The 26,577-nt window shown below is 53.2% G+C and overlaps 1 protein-coding gene across 23 annotated transcripts in view; it reads left to right on the top strand.

Annotated features, from left to right (window-relative positions):
• Positions 1–19,504, top strand: part of MEF2D (myocyte enhancer factor 2D) — a 45,651-nt gene extending 26,147 nt beyond the window's left edge. For 13 of the 23 annotated variants that reach the window (XM_072358540.1, XM_072358548.1, XM_072358542.1 and 10 more), the window contains 8 exons: positions 3,074–3,211; positions 6,121–6,331; positions 8,105–8,161; positions 10,451–10,641; positions 10,864–10,884; positions 13,376–13,505; positions 15,561–15,801; positions 16,296–19,504. In XM_072358540.1, coding sequence (XP_072214641.1) covers positions 3,074–3,211; positions 6,121–6,331; positions 8,105–8,161; positions 10,451–10,641; positions 10,864–10,884; positions 13,376–13,505; positions 15,561–15,801; positions 16,296–16,626 — 1,320 coding nt within the window. In that variant the 3' untranslated portion in view covers positions 16,627–19,504. Of the gene's footprint in view, positions 1–3,073; positions 3,212–6,120; positions 6,332–8,104; positions 8,162–10,450; positions 10,657–10,863; positions 10,885–13,375; positions 13,506–15,560; positions 15,802–16,295 lie in introns of all 23 variants that reach the window. The other 10 variants (XM_072358555.1, XM_072358558.1, XM_072358556.1 and 7 more) reach the window with 4 other exon arrangements.
• The last annotated feature ends 7,073 nt before the right edge of the window (positions 19,505–26,577 follow it).

Below are 26,577 nucleotides of genomic sequence, written 5' to 3'. Positions count from 1 at the left end.
ATGTTTCTGTTTTGCTGTTCCAAACCCTGAAAGGACCTTTCCTGCCTGTGGAGTTGGCTGGACTCAGATTGGGACTCAGTAGAGCCCCAGTTCTGTGTAGGTTCTTGATGTCTCACCTATCAGATCTTCACAGTGTGACTTCTCCTTGGAGGTTCAGGTCATGGTGGGGGGCTTGGCAAGCACAGCAGTGGGGCCAGGATCCTCTTCTGCCCCACAGGCAAAGGACAAAGCTGGTTGTGAGGTCTGCATTTGTTTGGAGTGGCTGAAGGGGTCACTGCCTCTGTGTGACACCCACGTCCCATTCCTGTAGGAGAGACACTGCCCTGTGTGCATCCAGAAGCATCTTAGGGCTGTGAGGAGAAGGTGATGCAGGCCTGACCAATGGGGCCTTGCACAGCACAGGGTCTCAGTCCTGGTGGCAACAGGACCTTGCATGGGCACAGGGATTGGGACCTGGTGGCAATGGAGGTTTGCACAGTACAGGGATGCAGGCCTGCAGGATGCAACAGGGCCTTGCATGGCACAGGGATCAGATGGCAGCAACGGAGCCTTGCATGGCACAGGGATCAGCTGGCAGCAATGGAGCCTTGCATGGCACAGGGATCAGCTGGCAGCAACGGAGCCTTGCATGGCACAGGGATCAGCTGGCAGCAATGGAGCCTTGCATGGCACAGGGATCAGCTGGCAGCAACGGAGCCTTGCATGGCACAGGGATCAGCTGGCAGCAACGGAGCCTTGCATGGCACAGGGATCAGCTGGCAGCAACGGAGCCTTGCATGGCACAGGGATCAGCTGGCAGCAACGGAGCCTTGCATGGCACAGGGACTCAAGCCTGGCAGCAGTAAAGCCAAGCTCTTGGGATGAGGCACTCTGTGCAGCAGTCCTGACTGCTGCAAGCTTTTAAGTCTGAGCAAATCTCTCTGACTGCAGTAAGGGAGGGAAGAAGGGGTGGAGGGGAGGGGGGGGGGGGTCCTTAATCGCAGGGCCCGGCTGAGCCCTCAGACAGGCACGCTGAGTGCCACGTGCGCGCCTGGCTGCGGATCACGCCGGCTTTGCTCCTCGCTGTCGCTTCTCGTTTCCCGAAGCCCAGCTGATGTGCCAGGTCCTGTTGAAGGGATGAGAATGGGGCAGGGCTGCGGGGATCGGGATGCTCCAGGTCAAGCAGCACATCCTCTGCTTTCCCTGGCTGTATGGCAATGGGGTTGGCTCCTGCCTTGCTCCCCCTTCCATCACTGCAGGAGGTGTGGGGGCACAGCGTCCCGTTCCTTTCCATCCTTCCCCAAAGTCAGGAGTTGTTTAGATTGCAGCCAGCCTCCTTTAAGGGAAGTCGGCTGCATCCTGGCCGGGCATCGTTTCCTCTCACATGCTTTGGGTTTCCTGCTGCTCTCCCACCCTCCTCGGGTTAAAACCCACTTCTGAATGAGGTGGGAGCAGCCACCAAACTAGCACTGGACCAGGAAAGGGCCTTTGATTGTGGTGATGTTCTCACCCTGGTTTTATCCTTCAGAATTTTTCTGAGGCAAAGAAATTCAGTTGAAATTGACTTCAAATGAGAAGGGGTCGTTTGCTGTTGCATTTCAGTGCCGTAGGTTATAGGAAGGAGGGATTTCCTTCAAGTCTTGTGAACGGAGATGGGTGGGAAACACAGCAGCATGGGCACAGCCCCTTATTAGACACCAGAGAGTCTCCCCAGCACAGCTCCTGTTGCATGCATCTGTAGGAAACACGGCTTCATTGCTTCCATGGCTCATGGAACAATGTTTTCCACTTTGCCTTTTGAAAGAGAGAGGCAAAGAGAGAGGGAGAGGAAAATCTCCTTTTTAAGCAAGGAGGGAGACTCAACTTTCCAGCTGCATGGGTGAAAGAAAAGATTCGGGGAAGGGATTTTGCAAAAGAAAAGGGAACGTGTAAAGGGGAAACAAATGACACCAATTAGCAGCATTTGGGGGTCTGGCAGCACCAAGTGGGGCTTCACACACCCCCACACCCCCATTGTGCTCTGTGTGTCAAGGCATCACTGTGGATGCAACCCAGAGAAGGAGAGTAAAACTTGGGGATGTGAAGCGTGCACGCTGAAAGTGTTGCTTCTTTTGGAGGGGCGATGTCTGAACCTGCTGGTTTTCCTTGCTGCTGCTGCTGCTGCTAAAGGTACCGTGTGAGCATGATGGGCTGGCAGGATGGTGTTGGTTTCTGCAAGCAGAAAGTGGCTCACATTGAAGCACGGCTGTGAGGATGCTGAGGGGTTTCACTTGGAGGGAGGGGAGCTTGCTTGGGATTGTAGTAGGAGGAAAAGAGCCCAAATGGCTCCAGGTAGAGCAGAGCAGCTCCAGGATGTTTTGGCTTCGAAGCAGAGATGTTTATAGCTGTTTAGGAAGAGAAGAGGAGAATCGTCAAGGCCTTTATTTTTTTTTCCCCCTGCTGAATTTGGCATGAAAAGGGATCGAGAATTCCAGGAAATAGCTTTTTTGACTTAAAATAAAATCAAATAAAAATTGGCAAGTGATGGTTCCATAATCACTCCTAATTGCTCTTGGTATTTTGAAAATACAATGATTAAATGTGCATGCGTAATGCAATCTGCAGATTGGCTGCTGCATGTGAAAAGAGGGGACTTCTTGCCCATACCCTGCTTGGGTTTTTTTCTTGCTGACTGCCCACCCTACCATGCAACCACCAGCTCCTGCATATGGGAGCACAGTACCCAGGTGAGCAGGACCTGTGCCTGCTTTTTGGCTTTGTTTCCTATCTGTGATAACATCTTATCTATTATTTCCAGCTGGAGAGCGCATCCCATCCTTGAGTTTTATTTCCTCTCCTGGTCGTTGTGCTGACTGGAGGTGACAAAACCCACATCTGGGCTCGTATGGGTCCAAATTCAGCACCAGCATCTGCAGATCTTTTGAGATCCAGGGAGTTTCTCCCTCCATCCATCTGTCTATCCATCCATCCCTATCATTTAATGCCACCTTTGGTGCACGGTGTGCTAGGGCCAGCCCTGCTGCTGTGCCACAGGGGCATCCCAGGGGAACCCCACCAGTCCCAGGGTCTCAAACTGTCCTGATTGTGTTTTCAGACGTTAAGAAAGAAAGGTTTTAATGGCTGTGACAGCCCGGAGCCAGACGGAGATGACTCGATAGACCAGAGCCCCTTGATGGAGGATAAATACCGTAAAGGCAGCGAGGATCTGGATATCCTGTTCAAGCGATACGGTGTAAGTAGCTGCCCCATGGCCAGTAAAGCCTTCATTATTTGTTCTGTTTTTCTTCTGTTCGATTTCCCCCCAACCCCGTCCCCCATTCCCGACCCCCCCCTGCCCCATCCCCAACCCCCCCAACACATCACACAGGCGCTGAACAAGAAGCACAGGGAGTGTGAAAGCCCAGAAGGGGATGAAGTGTTTGCATTGACCCCGCAGACGGAGGAGAAATATAAAAAGATTGATGAGGAGTTTGATAAAATGATGCAGAGTTACAGGCTCGCAGTGAGTAGCTGGTGGCCTGCAGCCCAACCCACCCCGGCTGCCTCTGGGTGACGGGGGTCTTGCATGGCTTTGCTTTGGAGCCGTGCTGTGCCATGGGAACCAGGGCCCCGAATGCACCCGAGTTGGGGCAGGAAACTAGGGGAGATGACCAGGAGCTGTTGGGAACCCTCTGGTTTCCCACTTGGAGAAGTGGGAGCAGCCCCTGTGTGACTCAGCCAGCTCCAGCATCCCTGGGTTCCGGATCATGGCTGCCTCTGCCCCTTGGCCATGAGTACTGGATTTGAGCCTCCTTGGCCACCCTTTTACCCCCAAAAGGGGTTTTTCCCTTGGTTAAGAACCCCAGGTCCCTATGAGCCAGCAGGGAGGAGCACTGGGTCAGCCCGCTTTGGGCCATTCTGCCTTAATTCCACCCAAATCCATCAAGCCCTTAGGGCAGCTGGTGGCCATGGCAGAGATCCAGTGAGGTTTTAGCCCGTGATCCCGGGCCTGTCCGTCAGTGGGGTGGCATCAGGACAATGCTGGAAGGGATTTGTGTCAGAAGATGGGAAGGGGGGGGGGGGGAAACCGTGTGTCAAATTAGTTTGTTAGCAGTGGGAGCCAGGGCTGTTGGTGCAGGCAAACCTCCTTCAGTGGGATTAGCCCAGTGTCACCGCAGCCATCATTAACTGGGAGCAGAGAAGCTAATATCCAAGGGCTGGATGCGGCGATAGGAAATGATGCAGCCCCCTCCCCCCACCCCTTAAAGAAAAAATAAGAGGAATCTGCCCTTTGCAAGCCCACACAGGTTCAAAATTCTGGCTTTTCAAGAAAATTGGGTCTTGAAACCCATCCCCCTTTGGTTTTGCTGACTCAGCTTGCAGAGCTTTGCCTCGGTGGCACTTGCTCATTAGGGAAGAGGTTTTAGCCCTACCAAGGTTTGCTTGGGTTGAAGGCACAGCTCTACCCGCTCGCAGCCCCTGCACAAGCCCCGTGGTTTTGGGCAGGGGGCATTCGGGTGCTGGGGGTTTTAAAGGCAGAGCATCTGGCTCCCCGACTAAACCCCTTGTGCAGTGAGGATGGAGCAGTTCCAGCTGAGCGTGTGACGGTGACGCTTCTCATTTTTAACCAGCTGGAGTGTTTTTGTGTGTGTGTGATAAGAACTAACTGGGCTCCTTAGCTAACAGCAGCCGTGTTTGCTACGGAGAGTCCTCTGTGCTCGGAGCGTGTTTGCAATGGCTTAAGACAAAATCAGACCTCATTAGGGCTTGGCTGATGTGTGCATCTTCTATCCAGATTTTGGACTGAGTTCTGAGCGTGTCCTGGCAGCCCCTTATGCCCCAGCTGCCCCCAGGCATTGGTGCTGGGTTCCAGTTGCATGCTGGCCTGGCAGCAGCATGGAGATGCAGGGGCTGGATGCTGCTCTCTGGTCATCCTCGCTGAGGATGCGATGCACTGGGTTTGCTCTTCATTCCCTCTTCTGGGAATGCACACACACACACACACACACATACAGTGATCTATTGCACAATGCTGCCACACCGTTCACACACCTGACTAAACCTGCCAGGCTCCCCATGGCCCCCCACCTTTAATTTTTTACCTGTCGTTTGCAGCTGAGCAGGGCCAGGGCTGTGTTAAGGCTTGTACAGCCCTGGGAGGGGACATGCCAGTCCCCTGAGCCCTTGGAGCTGCAGCACCAGCTTGAGGCCATGGGATCTCTGAAGGACAGGATGCCCTTGAGCGGGTGGGAGGGTTTCCAGCACCGTCCCTTCTTCCCTCCTCTCCCCTTAAAGGAATTCAGCCACTGGGAGCAGCACCCTGTAACATCATGGTGTTGGGTACTTGGCTCCCTCCACCCCTGCTGGTGTGTTTGGTGGGGATACTGGGTGTTGCCTGGTGCACTGGGTGCTCTGCTTTCCCAGCCCTTGGCAAATTAAGAGTGGGATTTTAACAAAGCCCCTGCTAAAGCCTCTAAGCAGGTGCCTGTTCCTGTTAATGAAGAGCAAATCAGTGACATAAGAAAGGCTGATGGGATAATCACGGTGAGTCTGGTTCCTGCGGGGACGCTGGTAGGTGAAGCTGGTCCTCGACCTGCAGACAAGGATAGGGCTTGAGCTGTCCTCCGGCTCCCACCAGGTCACCTCCTCCTCCTGCCCCATAACTCCTGGTGGTGGAAGGACAGACCTCAGTGTCACCTGGAGGGCACGGGGTGATGAGAGCCTGTCCCTAGGGCTCAGTGCTGCTTGGCAGAGGGCAGTGCTTGGGGAGGCGCCGTGCAGCACTTCACCCCTGTTTGATGCTTTGAGCTCTGAAAACGTGACGGGTAAATAAATAAGGCCTAAAAGAAAGAAAAAGCAGCTGGTGGCAAAGCTGTGATGTGTCCAGGCAGACTCTGTGCTGTTCCAGATAAGGGGTCTGTCTGGATTCCTGTGCCACTGCTGCCCCAAGATGCTCAGATGGATGGGTACATCATACCCCGTGCAGATGGGAGCGCAGCAGTGTGTGGGGACTTGGGGTGACCACACTGACTCCACTGCAGCCACAGGATGGTGCTGCCAATCCCAGGCAGGATCTGCAAGCCCCCCCCTCTTGCTGGGAACCTACAAAGGAAGCACCTCCATCTGCCCTCTCCCCTTCAACCTCCTGCTCTCTCTCTTCAGTCTGCAGTGCCCACGCCAAACTTTGCCATGCCAGTGACGGTTCCTGTGACCAACCAGAACACGCTGCAGTTCAGCAGCCCAGGCAGCTCGTTGGTGACCCAATCCCTGGTGACTTCATCCCTCACCGACCCCCGGCTCCTCTCACCGCAGCAACCAGCACTGCAGAGGAACACCGTATCCCCAGGGCTGCCGCAGCGACCAGCCAGCGCAGGTGAGTCGCTCCTACATCCCCTCTGCAATAAATCCATTGCTCCAAGTGACCTCTCCCTGCTCAGGTTGCACCCTTTGCTTTCCCAGATCAGGATGTTTCACATCAAGCAATGCGAAGGGCTGAGTCACCCCGGTGCCTTTCCCAACCCAGGGCTGGCTGCTTGTGTCCCAACGCAGCCAAAGATGTGGGACAGCTGCCTAAAAAAGGGCTTAGATTTTGTTTGGCCTGTGGTGGCTGCAGTTGGTCGCTGAGCCATTACTCACCCAGATCTGCTGACAGATCCGAGGAGTGGTCCTTTCCAGCAGGGACTGGCGTGGGGTGGTGAGAGCAGGTTGAGGAAAGGCTCTCGTCACCCTTGCTCCCTGCAGTGAGAGGGGGGACATGTGACCGCAGCCCTGCTCTCCTGCGGTGCCATCATAAGTAAATAATAGCAAGCAGAAAGCCCCTGCTTGCTATTTTGGTCTTTGCAGATGGTCTGTAAAAGTCGTTTGGGCTGCAAATGGGCAGAGGCGATGGTGGCTGCCCAGGTTCTCTGAAAGGAGGAGCAGGGCTCCAGGCTTCAGAGGAAAAGGGATCTTTTTGCTGGTGCCAAAGTGCAGCATCTCCCTCCTGCACCGTGGCTCTGTTTGTAGGCATCACCCCCTGCCCTCTTGCTGGCCTCTGCAGAAAGAAAAGAGGCTTTGCTGTAAAGCAGAGCCCGCTCGGAGCTTGCAATTTCCATCCAGCTCATGAAACATTTGTTTCAAGGGGGAATAATTTTGTGGTTGCGAGTGCTGAGGTGTTCCAAGTCCAACCATCTGCGTTTCATTCACTCGCTGCCTGGGACGCGGAAGAAATCCTGTTTATAGGAGCCAGGCCCTTGCATGTGAGACAAGCTATTTCTTTTATATATATATATATACATATACTATTTAACAATGCAGTCAAGAGGAAAGCACAGAGCTGCGTTATTGTTTCCAAAGCAAAGGCAGTGCTGGCGCAGAGCTTGCTCCAGCGCTCACTGGTGCTGTCTGCTCAAGGACTTCAGTGCAGCCAGGACCCTGCTTTGCATCCCCATCCCCTGAAGGAAGCACGGTGCTCGCCGTGCTCTTTGTACCCTATTGCCAAGCTGTAAAGTATTTTTGGGACCGCAGCACCCATGATCATGCTTTCACGTGGGGAACAAATGCCTTTCTTGCACAGCAGCGCTCCAGCACTTCTGCTTTCAAGGGCTTGCTGCCACCCTGAGCCCTGCTTTGACAACAGTGGCTGGAGGCAGTTTCCTGTCTCTGAGGTGATGGAGTTGGGTCTGTTATTGAGCAGCCTGAGGCTCCTGCTCTGCTTTTCCCTGTGCTGTCCAAGCATTCACCTTTGTGCAACAGAGGCCCCGGGAGGCAGTGTTGCAGCAGCTCTGGCAGCGTGAAGGGGTGGTTTCCATTCGGTGCAAACGTTACAGGGCAGATAGTGTTTCACACTGTGCTGTTGGGGCTCATTTCCCTGCAGCGCACGGTCCCTGTGTACCTCCAGAAGGCTTTGGAACAAAATAGCCACAGTGTTTTCCAAGCCGTGTGCTTTGGACCAATCCCCCTTTGCCGCCTGGCTGCTGCCCAAAGGAAACGGATCTGCCTGGATATTGTTTCCAAACCTGATCACCAGGAATGCTGCTCATTTTGACCAGGACTTTCTCACTGGGAATGCAACGCTGCTGATTTTCCTTTGCTTTCCTCCCTCTCTCCCTCCCTCAGGAGTGATGCTCAGCATGGCCCTGACCCCATGTTTCTGGTTGCTTTATAGGGGCGATGCTTGGGGGTGACTTGAACAACACCAACGGAGCCTGCCCAAGCCCTGTGGGTAAGTGAGGGGTGGTGTGGGGCTGGCACTCAAAGGCTGGGCTCTTTTCTCTCTTCTGTGCCTCCGTTTCCCATAAATAACACAGGAATGTGTGTTTTTCTTTCAACCCAACGCATTTGGTGGATGGAGAAGTGCTAAGGGAGGGTTTGGCAGTGAGAGGCTTTGCCAGAGATGCTCCAGGACGGTCTCTGTCATATTCCATACAGGGAGATGATGTGTTTTGGGGGGCTGAGGTCCATCCTCGTTCTTTGGGAGATCTACAAACCGAGGAGCTTTGGCTTTTGGCAGGCAAAAGAGGACCTGAATTGGGCAGCCCTGGCTTTAGCACCTCGAGCTGAAACCCACTTCTCCTCTGACCTCGGCTGAGTCACTTAACACCTGGTTCCTCCATGCACTTGGGCCCTATAAAGGAACTTTACAGCAAGGAAAAAAGCTCATTAAGGCCCCTTTCCACTGCGAGAGCCCCAGCGCTAACTCAACTCAGACCGTGTGGCTTAGCTCCCTGGCTATAAAATGAACTAATAATGCCTCCAGCCTGCGGCTTGGGTCAGCCAACATGCAGCCCCTGGCACCTGCCGTCCCAGGCCAGCAGAGCCCTGCGCTCTGATTGTCCCTTTTGGTGATGGCTTTGCCACAGCCTCACTCTGGAGAAGCGTGGCGTTTGGCATTAACCCCCAATGAAACCCAATCTGGTCCTGAAGCAGTTCTGCAGCCCCACTGCCAGCCCATGCGTGGGGTTGTGGGTGGCTTCTTCTGGGAGGGAGGAGGAAGGGAGGGAGGGGGGTTAGTGGGTGCTGCACCTCCCCACCCTGCTGCCCCCCAGAGCCACCCGCCGCCCCCACGTCAGCTGTTGTGAGCAGCCGTGGCAGCTCAGAGCTTGGCAGAGCTGCTGAATGTCAGCATTGACGTCACCGCAGCACCGCAGCATTCCCCACGTTCCTGCCGCCGCTCCAGGAAATGGGTGTGAAGAGTGGGGACAGCCAGCCCGGCCTGCCCCCCAACCATGGGGCTGCAGCACCGGAGCCCAAAGGGCTTCAAGAGCATTTCGTCCTCCTTTCCTCCTCTTCCTCGCACGCTCTGCAGCATCAAGGTCACCTGCAGCTACTGAGTCATCAGCCGCGGGTGGTTGTGGCCCGGATTCTGCAGTGATGCAGACGGCGTGCCTGGCTGCTGCTTGCACAGTGTGACATGCAGCACCTTGCAGCCAAGGGAGGCACCTTGCCCGCCCCTCTGCTCACCGCAGCCATTGACCTCCCTGCATTTGGGCATCTTGATGCTCTTAAGCTTTTGCAGTTGTGGATTTTATCCCACACGAAGCAGCCTTTAGTTGTTCTGGCAGGAATGGGGCTGGTGTTTTCCTTCATTAGACACATCCACGCCAACCCCATAGCACCGGTGCCTTCCCCACCCCCCAACTGCTGCCCACAGTGATGTGGCAGCATACCTTGAAATCTATGGTTGCCATAGGAGCTGCATGCTTGCACATTGGTGTTAATGCCACCTTAGCAACAAGAGCATCAAGTTTGAACTTTCCTTTGGGCTCTGTCCCTATCTCAGAGCTGGGGACAAGGCTGTGCCTTCACCAGCTTCACCCCATCCCCAACATGCCTGGCCCAATGTGGGCACCTGCCATGGCTGCAGCATCGCTGCCGCCAGCTGAAATGCAGATGTAGAGCAATGGTAGATGTGATTAATAATGCAATCAGCGACCTATTTTTCCTGGTCTTAACGTGCAGTGAATACGAGGGCTGAATCCTGGTGATTGCTAAACGCCTTTCTATCTTTGGGGCCTATTCATAAAAATGAGAAGGCAAAAAAAAAAAATAAAAAAAAAGCCCTCATCAGAACAGTAATCTGATCCAATTTATTCCTTTCCTGATGTTCATCAAATCTTTTCCTTTTTACAGTATTTTTTTTTTTTTCTTCCTTCCCTTTTTTCTTTTTTTAATGCCTTTTTGCACATAAAATCCTTAAGTGGGGCAGCGGGAGGAGGAGGGTGGGACTCTCAGATCTTCAAAGGGGCAATGGGATCAAGTGCGCCGGGTCTTCCGCTCTGCCCGCAACCCTTTCTGCAGCCAAAAAGCAGCTTCGAAAGTGAACGTGAGGGTAATTAGCTGCCTTGGCAGAGCCCTGGTGCCGTGCTACAAGCAGCATGCAGCGGTCGTGCTTTGCTGCAGTGATGCCCGTGTGCTTGGTGCAGCTTGCTGCGTGGGGCTGCATCCCTGCTCTGCACCCCCAGAGCAGCTTTCACCACCACTACTCCTTCACCTTGTGGCCATTCTCTTGCAGGTAATGGCTACGTGAGTGCTCGTGCCTCCCCCGGTCTCCTTCCCGTCTCTAATGGCAGCACTTTGGGCAAGATCATCCCAGCCAAATCCCCTCCACCGCCACCCCACAGCACCCAGCTCGCCTCCAACAGCCGCAAGCCGGACCTGCGCGTCATCACCTCGCAGAGCGGCAAAGGCCTGATGCACCACCTGGTGAGCTTGGGTTTGGTACAGGCATTGCTTCCCCGCTGTGCCAATGGGAGCTGGGAGGATTTCCCTTTGCATTTCCCTTTGCACCAAGCCCTCAGTTGTGCACGAGTCTCGCCGGTATGCAATGTCCCTATGAGCAGCCGGCAAGCGCGGGGTGCGTTGGTGGGTGAGGGCAGTGGGTTATAATGGTGCCTCTTGGTTTTCTTCCCGTTCCTGTGTGGGCAGACGGAGGATCACTTGGCTCTGGTGAGTGACACTGAGCGTGCATTGCGGTTGTGACGTGGGTTGCTCGTCCTGTTTGTCCCTGCATCCCATCCTTGGCTGGACAGCCCCTGTGCTGGGAGCGCAGCATCGATGTCACTGCCCTCTTCCTGGGGAGCTAAAAAGCCCCAAAGCTCTTGTTTTTAGGCAAATTAAAAGGAAGAGTTGAGCTGTAGGCTGTCGCACGAGCTGTCAGGTGTTTCGTCCTCCCTACGAATGTGCCTCATGTGCCTGTGTGCCACAAAGCCAACCTGGGCACCGCAGTCCCCATGGGGGGTGTAGGGAAACCTGGCCCCCAGCAGGGATGGGAAGTAGCACAGGCTCTTTCCTATTCTCCTGTGAGGATATTATTTACAGCCTGTGTGAATCCATTGCCTGGCTCACGCATTCACCAGCCCTTGTTTGTGCACAGAGGCAATTTTCTGTGTTATTTTTATGGCTTTGGTTTTGTTTTTTTTTTTTTCCCCTTTCTTTCTGCCAGCAAAGTGAGCACCACCTTGTTTGTGGCAATGATTCACCCTGTTCTGTTGCTATTCTGGTGCAGGGCATATGGGCGACAGGTCAGCACAGTGAGGAAAGGACAAGAGCCACTGTAGGATTCAGCAAACACAGCCAGGGAAAAGCTTTCCAAAAGCACAGGAGCGAGGCAGGACCCGCAAGGAGACACTTGGCCAGGGCCGGGGCTGGCCGAGGCTTTTGCAGACTTGAATTGTGCTCCTCTCCGTGCCCTACAAACCTTCCTTCCCTATCTGAATCCCTGGCAGTGCTGTGCCTCAATTTCCCCACCTGCAGCCTCCAAAACAACCAGCACCTTCCCTTCACCCTCCCCTCTGCTGCAGGGCATTGCCTGAAGGAACAGCTCGCTTTAGGCAAAAATCAGCTAGGTTAGCATGAACAGTTTTAATTGGAGCTGCCAGGCTGACTCTGCCGGCAGCAAAACATGGTCCTTGCCCAACCCCAGCTTGGCAGCGAGGTGATAAAATCCAGGAGGGGGGGGACAGGGAGCTTTGGCACAGCTCTGCAGGCAGGGACCATCTGCCCACAGCTGCTCTGCAGGCTCAGTGCTGCAGTCGCCCACCTCCCTACTTCCTCTCCCTGCATGTTGCTTCCAGCTCTCATCCTGGCTCTCCTTTCCGTGGGTTGCCACCCTCCTGCTGTCCCCAGGGTGCTCCCAGACACCCCATATAAGCTGTGGTGCTGCTTCTAGTGGGATCAGAGAGCTGACACCCCCCCCCTCTGTGTTTCTGCATGCCATGGGCTGCTTCCCATTGGAAGCACAGGGCAGAATCTGTTTCACCAGTGCACGACCGTCTCACCTGGGAGCATGCCTGCATGGTTTTGTAACAAGCCCGAGTGGCAGCTTGTGACTCAGGGTATTTTGCAACCCGTGTGTAGCATCTTGCACATGTCAGCACCTCTTTGCCTGCATGGTTTGGGATTAAAGCTAGGTGCTGCCTTGCACCATGGCAGGGCCACACACCCCCCAACAACAGCATTTTCTTGCAGCATCCCTGCCTCATGGGGCAGTGGACACCCCCGAGGTTGACTGCCAGCAGGATGCAAGCCAGGAAAACCTCTGACAGCCTGATCTCTTTAGCAATTAGCACCCAGCTAATCGCCTTCCCTGGGTGCTGGGCAGCAATGTGGGTGCTGCAGACCCTTCTAGGGTAGGGTTGAGGTGCAGAGTGCACCCCAGGAAGGTCCTGCGTTGGTTCAGACACCCATGTGTGCTCCTAAAACTCCATGGCAATGCTCTGGGTGCTCCTGTGCTGGTGCAGACCTTGCCCCAAGGGGGATGCAGCAACCTCATGCTGGGCATGATGGGAGCTGGGCACTACCCCAGGCTTCACAGGGTGACGTGTGCCGGGGTGCTGCAGATTAGAGTCAAGCCTCTTGAGTCTGATTTAAATCAGATCAGCAGAGGCAGCGCAGATTATCTGCCTTGTAAACAGGGCTGAGGCTGACCCACAGATCTGCCCACGTAACTGCATGAAGAGCCACGGGGAGAGGCTGGCATGCACCCAGATGAGCGCAGGATTTTTCCACCAGGGACCCTGCTAATGCCTGAGTCACCCCAACCTCGTGAGGGCACCAACCCCTGGGGCTGCTGAGGACTGGTTTCTAGGATGCCACGGCGCCTTTACAACCCTTAGAGCTGTGCCTGGCATCTGCAGCTTGTGTTGGAGGCCAGGAGTTCACCAGTGCTGCAGGAGGAGGCAATCACAAGCATCCTCTGGGAAATAGTAGCTGCTTTTGTTTTAGCACAAGCAAGGGGCATTAAGGGTTCGGGTCTTACAGACAGACAGCACAGGGATGCCCTCCATGCAAACAACCCCCATCCCTGAGCAGAAAAGTGATTCAGACTCCCTGAGCTGCCTGTGAACTTCACAGAGGCCTTGGGTGATTGCAACCCAGTGGGGTTCAGTGCTCGGGGTGCAGCGTGCCACCCTATAACAGCCTCCATTTGCTTCCCCAGCAGAACACCCAGCGGTTAGGTGTCTCCCAAGCGACTCACTCTCTAACCACGCCGGTTGTTTCTGTGGCCACCCCGAGCCTGCTGACACAAGGCCTGCCCTTCTCCGCCATGCCGACCGCATACAACACAGGTGAGGACGCTGCGACCGTGCCACGGTGGGAGATGAGATGTGCCACCTCTTGCACGTGCCCTACATGGCCGCCCTGAATGGCTGTGGGGCCTCTGGTTGCAGCTCACCTCTACCAGATGTGGTCGAGGCCACGAGTTGAAAACAAAGGGGGAGCTCATTATATTAAGAATGGGAACTTGCAGCTGTATCCAGAAGGGCTTTGAGGGCACGGTTCTCATCCTGTAGCCCATTACACGGTGTTGGCAGCGTGAAGATGCTTTTAAGTGGATGCTGATTGCAGCTACGCCCATCTCTCAAGGCTCTCGAAAGCTGCAAATGATGATGTCGTAATGGGAGCTTAATGAAAATGAGCTTTGGGGGGGACCCAGAAGTTTGGAAAGAATGCAGCCCGTCCTGCTTGTAGGGCTGCTGAGGTGTGTGCTGGCCCAAGGCAACACCAGCAAAAGGGGCTGTTCACCTGCAGCCTGCCTAACCCCCCCTCGAGGGGGGAACTGGGGAGGAGCAACGAGGGGGGATATTTTCCTGCATCACTCACTTGGTGGTGTTTTGCACAGAACAAAAATGGGGGAAAAAAAAAATGCAGAAAGCTGCTCGTCTGGAAGAACCCACTATAAGGCGTGCTGGGAACTCCCTCACTTAATTAGTAGGTGTAGCCCAGGAGATGCCTGTTTGACTCCTCTCTCCTCTTGTGGAAGTCGGTGCGGGCCACCAACGAGTCTGGGTGTTGCTGAAGTCCCCAAAATAGGTTTTAATTGGGCCCTGAGCTGCTACAAGTCTTGTTGGGGGGTTGTGGGTTGACGGGGGGGAAGAACTGGATGTTATCTTTTTGGTATTTATTTTCCTCCTGCAATTTAGCCGCAGGCACAAAAGCCATTCCCAGCCGGGCGCCTGTGGCTGGGATGTCTGAATGCCACAAGGCTGGCAGGGCTCGCATGGCTACGGGGTGCAGATGCCTGCACCAAAGCCAAGCCCTGGGTGCTGCCCCTTGTTCCTCCCCACTTCTAACCTAGGGATATCTCCCCGTGGGGCTGCTGAGGTTACAGGAGCTGTGTGCCCTCTCTTGTGTTGCTCAAAGCTTGGGGGTGTTTGCAGAAGTGGAAGGACCAGTGCTGGTGGGAATCACTGCATGGGGTGAGAATGGGGCTGCTGCTGTGCAAGGAGTGCCTGCCATCAGCCCTCCAGCATTGCTCACTGCCTTGCAGCCGCCTTTGTATGCTGCTGCTGCTGCTGCAGGGCTGGGGGAGCTGAAACCACAGGCGCCCAAAATGACAGAGGCAGTGGGGAGGAGCAGGGTGAGGGCAGATCAGCATCGAGCATCTGCGTGCATCCCTATCAGATGCAGACGTGGCTCTGAGGAAAGGGCCGATCAAAGCTTTGGCCATCTCTTGGAAGAGCAGCTTCCTTCCCAGTTGCTGCGTGGCTGAGGAGTTGCCACCTTGGCAACTTGCAGAGTGTTGGGCTGGGTCCTCCTGCTGGGCTGTGCAGCTCCTTGCAGTGGGTCCTGCTTTGAGGCTGGCTCCTTGCTGCTTGGCCTCCATCCCCTGGTCTCCTGTGGGTAAGGAGCGCCATCTGCTGATGCTCAGAAGCCAGTTGTGGCTGTGCAGAAATGGGACTGGGATGCACAGGGTGGGTCCTTCTCCTTCCCTCTTGTTCCTTATGGCCCTGTGGGCAGGGTGGGGGTGCACGGGGGGATTTGGCACTGCACCCTCTCTGCCAGCTGCTTAGACTGGCTGTAGGGTGGATGTGCAGATTGTAAGGCATTCTATTCTGCCCCCTTCACCTCTGTGCGTGTGCATTTGCACACGTATGTCAGTGGTTGTGCGCTGCTGGAGGGCACTGCAGTGTTGGTGTTTTGGACAGTAAAGAGCCTTAAAGCTGGAAGAGTCACCTCCCATTGGCCAGCACCACTCTGAAACTGTTGATTTCCAGTGCTGTTCCCCAAAAAGTCACAACTCTGTTGTACCTTTCAGATGGGTCTCTGCCTTCCTGCAGCGCTCAGGGCTGGGTCAGAGCAGCCTTGACATTGAAATGACTGAAGGGCTCCTTCCCTTGCAGATTATCAGCTGACAAGTGCTGAGTTATCTTCGCTGCCAGCATTCAGCTCACCTGGTGGGTTGTCCCTTGGCAACATCTCTGCCTGGCAGCAGCAGCAGCAGCAGCAGCAGCAGCAACAGCAGCAGCAGCAGCAACAACAACAGCAACAGCAGCAGCAGCAGCAACAACAGCAACAGCAGCAGCAACAACAACAACAGCAGCAGCAGCAGCACCTGGTTCCTGTATCACTAGGAAATTTAATGTAAGTGAAATGAGCCCCAGGGGCCACTCAGTTGATGTTACAAATGGTAATGAAATTATGCAGAGGGAAACTGTTGTCCCAATGGTGACTGGGAGTCCCCAGGCAAGGTCAGGGCTGGGTGCTGCTTTCTGAGCATTGCCCAGCATGAGCTCCAGGGTGTGCTCCAGCCTGTGGTCAGGAGCTCAGGAGCTTTGCATTGCCCAGGCAGCCCCACGCTCTGATGGTTCTGTACAACCATTGGTGAGTCTGAGCACTGCTGAATGTTCTTTGCCTTTTGGGGCGCTGCTCTGGGCTCCTCCCTGGGTTGTTTCCCCAGCAACAATGGGAAGGAGGTTGGCAGGATCAGGTCCTGACCTGGCAGGGATGTCGTGGTCACGGTAAAGTGTGGGTGGTTAATTCTATGGATGGGCAAAAGGCTGCTGGAAAGATGAGTAATGAGTGGCTTCCTATTGTCTCCTCCTCCCCTCCTCTCCCCTCCTCCTGTGGATGCTCAGACAAGGGAGCCACTTGTCCCACACCACCACTTTGACTGTCAACACCAACCCCAACATCAGCATCAAGTCGGAGCCCGTCTCGCCCAACAGGGAACGAAACACTGCCACCCCACTCAGCACCTTCCCCCACCAACCCCGCCACGAGCCCACCGGCCGCTCGCCTGTCGACAGCCTCAGCAGCAACACCAGCTCCTACGAGGGCAGCAGTGAGAGAGATGATCCCTCTCGCACCGACTTCAGCTCCTCCTTGGGGCTGCTGCGCCCTGGTGGTGAGCCCGAAGGGGAGAGCCCTTCGGTGAAACGCATGAGGTTGGATACCTGGGTCACATAACGGGTCCCCCCCGTCATCCCCGAGAGCGCCGCTGGTTTGCAGCGGGGAAGGGGAAAAAAAAGGGGGGTGTGTGTGTTGGGGGGGGGAATTCTTGGGGGGACAAAACGGGTTTTAGGGGTTGGGGTGGGGAGATTATCATAAACTGCCTGAGAAATAGCTTTAGGATTTTTTGTAGGCATTCATTCTAGCACAACGGGCGACGCACGCAGTTCGTACAGCTGGGGGAGCTGCGAGTTTCAGGGTGGGTGGCACAGAAATCAAAGGGAGATGGACTGGAGATGGAGGCCGTGGGGCTGTGCTGGTGCAGCAATGAAGGTGCTGAGCATCCCCGAGGGCTGCCCAACAGCCTGGGCAGGGGATGGTTTCAGCCCCATGGAATGAGGCTGTGTGCTGCAGCATCACTTGGAGGTGTGGGGGGAATGTGAAGCAGGTTTAAGGCTTGATCTTTGTTGTTTGGGTGAGAGGTGGCTGTGGACATCATCATCCTTCCCTATAGAGAAGGGAGCAATGCTGCTTCTGGCCACAGTCATCCAAAGCCTGCAGTCACCTCTGCTGAGGTCCCACTGAACCCTGCAGGGTGCTTGGCTGGTTTGGGAGAAAACGGTGGTTTTACCAAACAAGATGTGCAAGTGTGTTTAAAAGGCATTCCCTGTTCTGTATGGGTCAAAGCTTTAAGTTAGAAGTTAGGGGTAAAATCGTTGTTATTTAAGGATTGCCACTGAAATAACGTCCTTAGGGATTTTGCCTGAAGGCCTTGGAAGTTGTGAGCTGAACTGTGCAGGATCTCTGCAGCAGCCTCAGCCACTTGGTTCAGTGGAAGGCAAAAGGGCACAAAGGAAGCAGGGGAAGAAGTTCTGGAGCTGCTTTGCTGTGCCATCTCTGTCCCTGTTCCTGCTCAGGACTGTGAGGACAGTCTTCATGCCACACCATTCCTCTCCACTGAAGCTTGTGGTTGCAGGATGGTACAGAACCTGCCCCAACACCTGAACTCATCCTGCTTCGGGGCCATAGGGAGGTCCCTGGGGAATGGGGGCTGTGTGTCTGCCTCCTTCCAGAGACCCCAGTAGAGCTGGGGGGGGTTCCAGCCCAACCTGTTGCAGTGGGACGGATTGTAATGAAATGAAGGTAGGCAACTTAAGGCAAGCAGTCAGAGGAAGTCCTGAGAATTTGGGTTGGAGTGAATGGTGATGGCTATGGAGAGGCAGCATGGAGCCAACGCAGCCCCACATCCCTGCACGGTGCTGCAGAGGTGTGCAGGCAGCAATCTCCTGCTGTAAACCTTTGAAAAGTCCCATTTGCCACCATTTATCCATAGGCTGGTTTAGTTCTGAATACGAAACGCTGGCGTTCCTTTCCCATTGCGGCACGCCGGGGGGACCCATATGGGCAGATTCTGTGCCGTGTACCCCAATCCTTCTCTCTCCACCTCAAACCCTGCATGGTGTGATCCGGGCTTCTCATCCACACCGAGGTGACGTGGATCTGTCCCCACGTCCCAGCTCCATCCCTCTGTCCCAGCTCTATCCCCCCATCGTGTCCATCCAGGAAGCAGCACCCGGCGGCCCCTGCGTGCATCGGACCCACACGGCAGCTCTTTGCACGGCCTCGCTTTGGAAATTAGGTGGGATTGACGATGTCTCGTCGCTCTCATTTCCTTTTCTTTTTCCTGACCGTCCTGCAAGAAAAAAGAACGCCGCAAGCAAACGTTTTCCAGCCCTTCAAAGGAGCAGGAGGGGCAGCAATGCGGCACTTGGAGGGCGACGGAACGTTTGCGCTCATTGACTTCACGCCCTGACTTCACATCTCAGAGAGCCAGAAAAAAAAGAAAGAAATACAATAAACGAACAAACAAACCCATAAAGCATCATTGCTTTTCAGCCACACGGAGTCGGGCTGCTTGGTGTGCACCAATGCATGCCAATGCTGCACCAAGCCGTGCCAAACCGAAGCGCATCCGCAAGCAGCGCAACGTCGGGGACTCTACAGCTCAGCATTGACGCATCGGGTTGGCACATTGGGATTCCTTCCATCCCATTACAAGCTCGGGGTGTATCATCATGATGCCCAGGTCATTAATTCCCTATTAAGAGTCCAGGAAACTCCTCCTAATTTTCAAAAGACACGACAAGAAACGACAATCTTAAAAGAAACCAACACCCTCCTTCGTGCTTCTATGGGATCTTTGCTGTTTTTCTTTCTCGTGCTCATCTGTACTGTTGACGGTTACAATTGTGTATAATTGTTGGGGTTTTTTTTTTATTATTATTATTATTTGGATTTTTTTTTTTTTTGGCGTTGTATGGGGTTTAGTTTGAATATATATATATATATATATTTTCCCATTATTATTATTATTTTTTAAAGGGGTGTTGCAAAAACCAAACAAAAACCACACACACACACACACACACACACACAAACGAATATCACACGGTTGAAAAAGACAACACTTAAAAATGCTGCAGTTTTTAGAGACGTGGAAGCAAAACGGAGCTTATTTATTCTCCAAAGGCTGTAAAATGCATGAAGACAAAAAAAAAAAGAACCAAAACCCAACCTTTTACATTGAAAACAAGAGAGACGGAGAGGAAAGGTGGAACCCGGAGCGTAACGTTACGAATTGGAGACCCCCCCCCCCACCCCCCAATCCAGCTCATATATTGTGTTTGGGCTATAGTTTTGGCTTTTGTTTTTAATGGTTTCTTTTTATGGGGAGGGGGGAGGGAGGGGGGGGGGGGAGAATGAAATACAATTGTGTATATTTTTTCCTATGAGAAGTACGCACTGATATGTTTCGGAAATGCTATCGTTGCTTTACTGAAAGCGTGGTTGCTTCACCAAAGCCTGGTTCTGATCTGTACCCCTATATCCCTCCATACCCCCCCCCCCACCTACCCACCCCAATGACCCCATAGTACCCCCCGCCCTCCTCCCCCTGTGTGCTCCCATAGCACAGTGGGATACGGGTGGGGGGGCTGCCCCCCTTGTTTGGGCACTGTGTGCAGTGAGAAGCGGCGCTGCTCTGCCCTCAGCCCCATGTTGGGAAGGGGGGGAAGGGGGTGGAGGGGAGGGGATGTGTGTCCATGTGCCCCCCCCCTGGGACCTCCAGCACTGGGGAGGATGCTGAGTGCAGGAGGATGGAGGTGAGGAGTGGGGAGGGGAAATGCTTTCTCCCCCTTTTTTTGCTCCTCTCCTTCTCTCAAAGCTCTCTGCCAAGCAGGGAACGTGGCCCAGGGCTCTCCAGCCCCCCATCATCCCCATCCGCTTCTCCCTACTGGGGCTCTGCGGGCTCCTTTTTTCCTATCTTCACACCCCATTCCCTCTTTCCTCCCTTCTCTTCACCCCCCTGTTTCACTTCGTGACGCAGACCCAAACACAAGCATTGCGTTCTCACTACCTCCGTCCCCATCCCGCAACCAGAAGCCATGCTGGATCAGGAGGGCCCTCTCCTGCTGTGCTTTCCTTTCCCTTTCCCCTCTCTGATCTCCCTTGTAGTATTTTACCCCTGGCTACTGTAACTGTAAATAGCGAGCTTCACTATGTCAGCAATGCTAACAGTACAGAAAACTGGGTTTTTTTTGGGGGGGGGTTTCTTTTATTTTTTTCTTTCGTTGTTGTTGTATTGATATGAAATGAGATTCTATTTTTGTCAAGAGTATATTGTAATAATACTGACCTTGGGCATGGCCGAGCTGTGCAGCTGCTTTGTTCCACCCCACTTCTCCCTATACCCCACAAAGGGTTTTTTTTGGGTTCTGCTGTGGGGGAATGTCCGGAGATGCCAATTGGGAACAGAAACCCATTGGGAACTTGTTGTTGGCCCCATTTGGTGGCGGAAAGAGGAGATTTTGGGTTTGGATCGAGGGTGAAAATGTCACAGCATCCCCAGCTGGACCTGGCAGTGTGGCTCCTTGCAGGCAGTTTGCAGGCAAATAGGACCTGAAATAAAGAGGGGGGGGGGTTGAGGGGGGGGGGGGGGGGAGGGGGGATACAGCGGCTGTGCCGCAGCAGTTTCCCTGCAGTCACCCCTGGGTGCTTTTAGCATCGTGTGCACATTCTTCCCCATCCCCTTTGCTTCCTCCAAACCCTGGCTAGCTCTTATCCCATCCCTAACCCTAAACCTTGCCCTAAGCCTAACCTTAACCCTCACCCTAAGCCTATAACACTTACCCTAACCCTATAACCCTTATCCTCACCCTAACCCTATAACCCTAACCCTATAACCCTAACCCAACCCTATAACCCTAACCCTATAACCCTAACCCTATAACCCTCACCCTGTAATGCTTATCCTTACCTTAACCCTATAACCTTTGCCTTGTAACCCTTACCCTAAGCCTAACCCTATAACCTTAACCCCCACCCTCACCCTATAACCGTTACCCTTACCCTAACCTTATAACCCTAACCCTATAACCCTAACCCTATAGCCCTAACCCTATAACCCTAACCCTATAACCCTAACCCTATAAAACCCCATAACCCTTCACCCCAACCCACAGCCCCAGCATTGCAGGTAGGCAGTATTGTACTGTGGGTTGCCTGCAACAACTTTGTAAGCTAGAACAAACCCTTTAAGTGATGCACTAAGGAATAAAAACGACCCCCTCCCCCCTTTTCCCTCCCATCTCCCCCACCCCAGAGATAGGCAGCACTCAATGGGGCATCCATCCCTGCTGCTGCCTCCCCAGGGTGCTGCATGGTGGGTGCAGAGCAGGGCCCCCTTCTCCCCCCCCCCCCCATCCCCTTTTCTCCCTTTGCAGTTTTATTTATTGTTCTGAGAAGCAATTAAAAAAGAAAAAAAAAAATTAAAAAAAAAAAACAACAAAAAGGAGAAAAAAAAAAGGAGGAAAAAAAAAAAAAGATAAACTGTGTATCTATAAATATATATATATATATCTATATTTTTAACCTCTTTTTTTTGGGTTTGTTTTTTTCCCCTCTTCCTTACCTACCACCCCCCCTTTCCCATCCCAATGCTCCTCCACCTCTGTGTATGTGTGTGTGTGTATGTGTGAGTCCTGAAGGGGGGGGGGGTCTGCACTGCGGGTGGGATGGGGATGCAGAGGGAAGGGAGGTCCCACCCCCCACCTGTGGCTTTTAGGGAGGGTGCATAGGGGGGAGGTGGGGGGGGGGGGGAAAGCAGCAAAAAAGCCAAGAGAAGGGGGGGCGAGGGGGGGAGAAAAGGGGGGGGTGGGGGTTGGGGAGAGAAGGGGGGTTGGGGAGGGAATGGGGGGAAAGAGGGAATGGGGGGGGGGGAGGGGTGACCCTTTATGTGCTGGAATCTCTGATAACCTCCATCTTTCTCCAAGAGTTTGCACTCTCAGGTCTGGCTGAGGACACCCCAAGCCCTGGGGACCCCCCCCCCCACCATCACCTTCCCCATCCCCCCCCCCTCACCATCACCTTCCCCATCCCCCCCTCACCCCACCATCACCTTCCCCATCCCCCCCCCCAACCTTCCTCCCACCCCCTCCTCGCCTTCCCCCTCCCCCCTTCTCACCTACCACCCCCCCCCCCCACCTTCCTCCCCCCCTTCCCTCCCACCCCCCCCCCCCTTCAACCTGCACTCCTGACAATCAGTGGCTCCTTCCCAGGAACTGCAGCACGTGGTTGAAACGTCCCATTTCTTTTCTCAATATTCCTTCTATTAATTATTATTTTAATTAATTAATATTTTTTTTTCTTTTTTCTTTTTTTTCTTTTTTTTTTTTTGTGCTGTATGGTGAGGCGTTACCATATATTCCACCACAAGGAAAAAAAAAAATAATAATAATAATAATTAAAAATAAATGCTAATTAATAATAATAATTAATAATAATAAATGGAGCGTTACGAATTCTTATGGATTTTGTTTGGAAAACTCTTTCGCTATATTTGTTGTAAAGAGGTTTACTATTAAAAAAAAAAAGGAGAAAACAACCAAAAAAAAAAAGAGAAGATATTAAAAATACACGTTTTCTGATATAACTTTCTGTGCTTCTGCCTCTTTATTTCTCCCTCCTCCTCTTTCATTTCCCCCTATTGGTTAAACTGGATGCGGGTGCTCCCTGTGTCACTGCTGATGGGAGGTGATGCTGCTATCATCCCCTTCAGTGCATCCCCTTTGGCACTGATATGTATTGGGGTCCTATGGAAGGTATGGCAGCAAACTGAGATGCTGCCTGATATAAAGCGAGGTGCTGTAAGCTGGAGCTTCGTGTGGAGCTGTGAAGCAAAAGGATTTCCCTGCTTCCCAGGTTGGGTTGGTTTAAAGGAGGCCATCCGTGGGGTTTGGTGTGCGTGGTCAGTGGTTTCATTGTGCAACGTTGGAGTCGTGTCTTTAAATGCGAAAGGTAAGGAGATAAACAGCCTAAAAGAAAAGGGGGGACAGACATAAGTTGGGTGTTGAGCAGTGGGTCAAGTTGGGACGCTGAGCGGTCGCTGGGTGGCAGCAGAGCGCAGCGAGCGGAGCGGCAGAGATGATTGACAGCTGTCAATCAACGGTGCCCCGAAAGGCTCTTCCCTTTCCTTGCTGCTCCCGGGGAGGCAAAAGCAGGGCAGAAATAAATAAATACGCCCACCCTTGAAGAAAGGCTCCATTCCCAGATACCACAATGCCAAGAACATCAATAGAGGAGCCCAATGCTGATTCGTGCTCACATGCAGATGGCATTTATTGGTCCATACACAACCCATAGTGTCGGGTGTGAGGCAGCCACAAGGAGAGGGGGGAAAGGGGGAATCCTTTGCCCCTCAATCATTCATGTGCTGGCCTGGAAGGGGGGGGGGGGGGGGAGAGCATCCGAACCTCCACCTGCTTGCTTTGCTGCTGCATGCTTTGCTGCTGCTTGCATACAGCTGCTTGCATACAGCTGCTTGCATACAGCCTCCATCCAACAGTTCTGTGCAAAGTTTTGCATTCCTGGATGATGCACCTTTGCACAGACTGTGCTCCTTTGCAGCCCACCTTATCCAAACACCGACACAGCACCAAAAACCCTTCCCTTCCCCCCCCCCCACCCCATGTAAATCTTTCATCATAGCATCATTCCAGAGCCATCAAATCCAGGTAAGCAGAGAAAATGATTCATCAGGAACCTCTGCTCTTTGCCCCCCCTCTTCCCTTCCCATTTGGCTGTGCATCCCCCATCCCATTTCCAGCACTCCCGGTTAATACACACACACACACACACACACACACACACACACAATTGTTTTGCTGCCAATGTGGCACAGGGGCGGCAGCAGCTGCAAACATTGCAGCACAGTTGGCAAAGCGGCTCCAGGAGCAGCGTGATGGGAGGAGGGTTGGAAGGGGAAGAGGGGGGGGGGCGTTGGGAGGAGTGTTGTTATTGTTGTCATCAGCGTGATTATTTGAGCAGCACTCGGGCCTATGGGCTGATAAATGGGTGCCATCCTCATTGTTCTCACTCTGCAGTGGAAGCAGAAACCATTTCTAAGGGCTTTTTGGTCTCTATTTTTCTCTTTTCCCCCCCTTCTTTTCCTCTGATTTTCCCCTCATTTTTCTCTTTCTCCTCTTTTTCACTTTTTTTCCCCCTCTTTTTCCTCCCCTTTTCCTCTTTTTTCCCCTCACTTTCCTCTTTTTTCCCCCTTTTCCTTCCACTTTTTCCCCCTTTTCTGCTTTTTCTTCTCATTTCCCCCCCTTTTTTCTTCTTTCTTTCTTCTCTCTTTTCCTCTTTCCCTTCAATTTCAGCTTCGTGCTCCACAGTGCAAGCTGGAGAAGAAAAAAAAACCCATCTTAAACTGCTAAAATCATTCAGGTCGGGACCTTTCTGTTAACAACCCTCCACTCCATCCTTGAAATCGAAAGCAGTGAAGGATTTTGAGGAAAATAATGGATCATTTTCCCATTTACCCACGATTCAAGGATTAATAACTAATCCCATCAAAGGACATCTGCTTAGATTGTTCCTTGTCAGTGAAAGTAAATAGAGCCTTTTAGTCTTTAGACCTGAACTCCTCTGAGGTCATTATGCCGAGGGAACCTCCTACCAGTGGCTGCTTTCTCTTTCACTCCTGCTGTGCCCAACCCTGGAGGGAGAAAGCAAACTTTGCTGGTCCTGAACATAAAGGTTACGTGCTGGAACGGGGGCAGGCCTTTACAAGAGGCCAATAAGCTGAGACCCTGCTGTCCCCTTGGGATGAGTGAGCATCACGGCTCCGTCCTTCAGTGCTTGCTTGAAAACACTTTCTTGGGTTGCATTTTTACCCACTGTGACACTGAAAGGCTGCCATTGCTTGGCCCAGGTGGAGCAAAAATGCCTGCAGAATTCATCCTGCTTACAAAAATAGGGCAATGAACGGGGTGGGTGTTTAATGCTCTGTAACTCACCCATCTCCAGACCCTTCTCCCTCTCCTCCAAACCCACTGAGCTGCTCACACACCCCGTGCCCCGAATTCTGATGGGATTTCAAACAAAACCTGCGTGTTGCTGCCACAGCATCAGCAATGGGAGCTGCTGGAGGCAGCAGTGGGTGCGTGGAAAAGAAGCACACACGGAGTCACATGTGCTTGTGCACGCCTCGGTACAAATACTTAAAAAAGTCCCCAAAAAAATCGTATTGGAAGCATCTGTGGCATTTCTTACAGAGCTCAGACGTCTCCTAAATGGAGCCTCTCTGAGCTGGCAGGCAAAAAAAAATGCGAGATTTTGCCTTAAAAATCCTTTGCTGCTCCATGCCAGGGCCCTGCATGCATTCAGCCGGATTGAAACGGATCTCTGTGCAAGCACCTTGCATGCATCCATGCATTCACCCCCTCCTGAAGCGCACAGCCCCTTCATCGCAGCCCTCTACCCGGTACGGACCCGAGGGTGGTCTCGGTGCATTACAAAACCCCCATAGGAAAGCAAATATAAGGACACCCATCGGCTCCACAACGCGATAGAACCCAGCGCTGGGTGCTCTTCGGGGCAGAATGGAGGCGTCGCTTTGTGTTTTGCTCGCTTCCTTCCTTTCCCTCTTTGTTAAAATACGCATCTCTATTTTGTGAGGTCTCCAAAAGTGCTTTGAAGCCAAGCGAGAGAGAACTGCGCTGTGGGTTCTGCTCTGCGGGAGGGCGGTGCGGGCTCTGCCGGTGTTGGTGCCCATAGAACCCTCAAAGCATGGGGTTCTATGCATGGTGTCCCCATTACGGGACACGGAAAATTGCTGCTTTCAGGGGTGAAACCCTCTTCGATTATCTCAGATACGCCCCCCCCCACCAACACCCGTCCTAGCTGCCCGCAATAAAGTCAAGTGTGACGGACCGCAGATGGAAGGCGCTTAAAAAACCCGTTTGTGAACCCAAACGGGTGCGAAACTCTTCGGGCTGCGGGGACACCGTGATGGCAAAGGGAAATCCGAGCAATGCGATGAGTTGATTTCACTCCCCCCCCCCACCTTATCAACCCCCCCCCCAAAGACACACAGCCCCGCTCTTAAGAGCGCAGCAACAGAGAAAATAAAGCGAAAAAGCGAACCCAAAATAAATGGGGACCGCGGCCGATCTTCGGCTTGAAGGCAAAAATCGCCCATTTCTTCTATTGATGCTTCGGTGAAAGGAAAAGCAAAGAAATCCGTGTTTGGAGAACCAGGGGAGAAGAACCGAAGGGGTCCAAGTGGGGAGGGGGGATATTTAGGAAGGAAAACGCTTATCTCTATGCTGCGAATTTAACCAGAGGGAGGGAAGGGAGAGATATCTTTTTACTTCCCTTTTTGAAGGGCGTTTTTTTTTTGCCTTTCGAAACTCGTGGGAAGGTTTGAAGAAAGTATCGGCTTCGTTCCCCAATTATATAAATGATAACCGAATCAAAAACATACGATGAAACAGCCGGGTTAAAGGAAGATCCGATGGCCGTGCGGGATCATTCCCGTTTTTGGTTTCTGTTTCTTTATTTTTTTGGCCATTGACTGTAAATGGCAAATAACAAAAACACCCAAAGAATTAAACGCTGAGGACTGAGGGA

This window comes from Excalfactoria chinensis, chromosome 31 (assembly GCF_039878825.1).
Source record: "Excalfactoria chinensis isolate bCotChi1 chromosome 31, bCotChi1.hap2, whole genome shotgun sequence".
Classification (NCBI taxonomy): Eukaryota; Metazoa; Chordata; class Aves; order Galliformes; family Phasianidae; genus Excalfactoria; species Excalfactoria chinensis.
The sequence above is the reverse complement of the archived record's forward strand: the minus strand, read 5'-3'. Positions and strand labels throughout refer to the sequence as shown.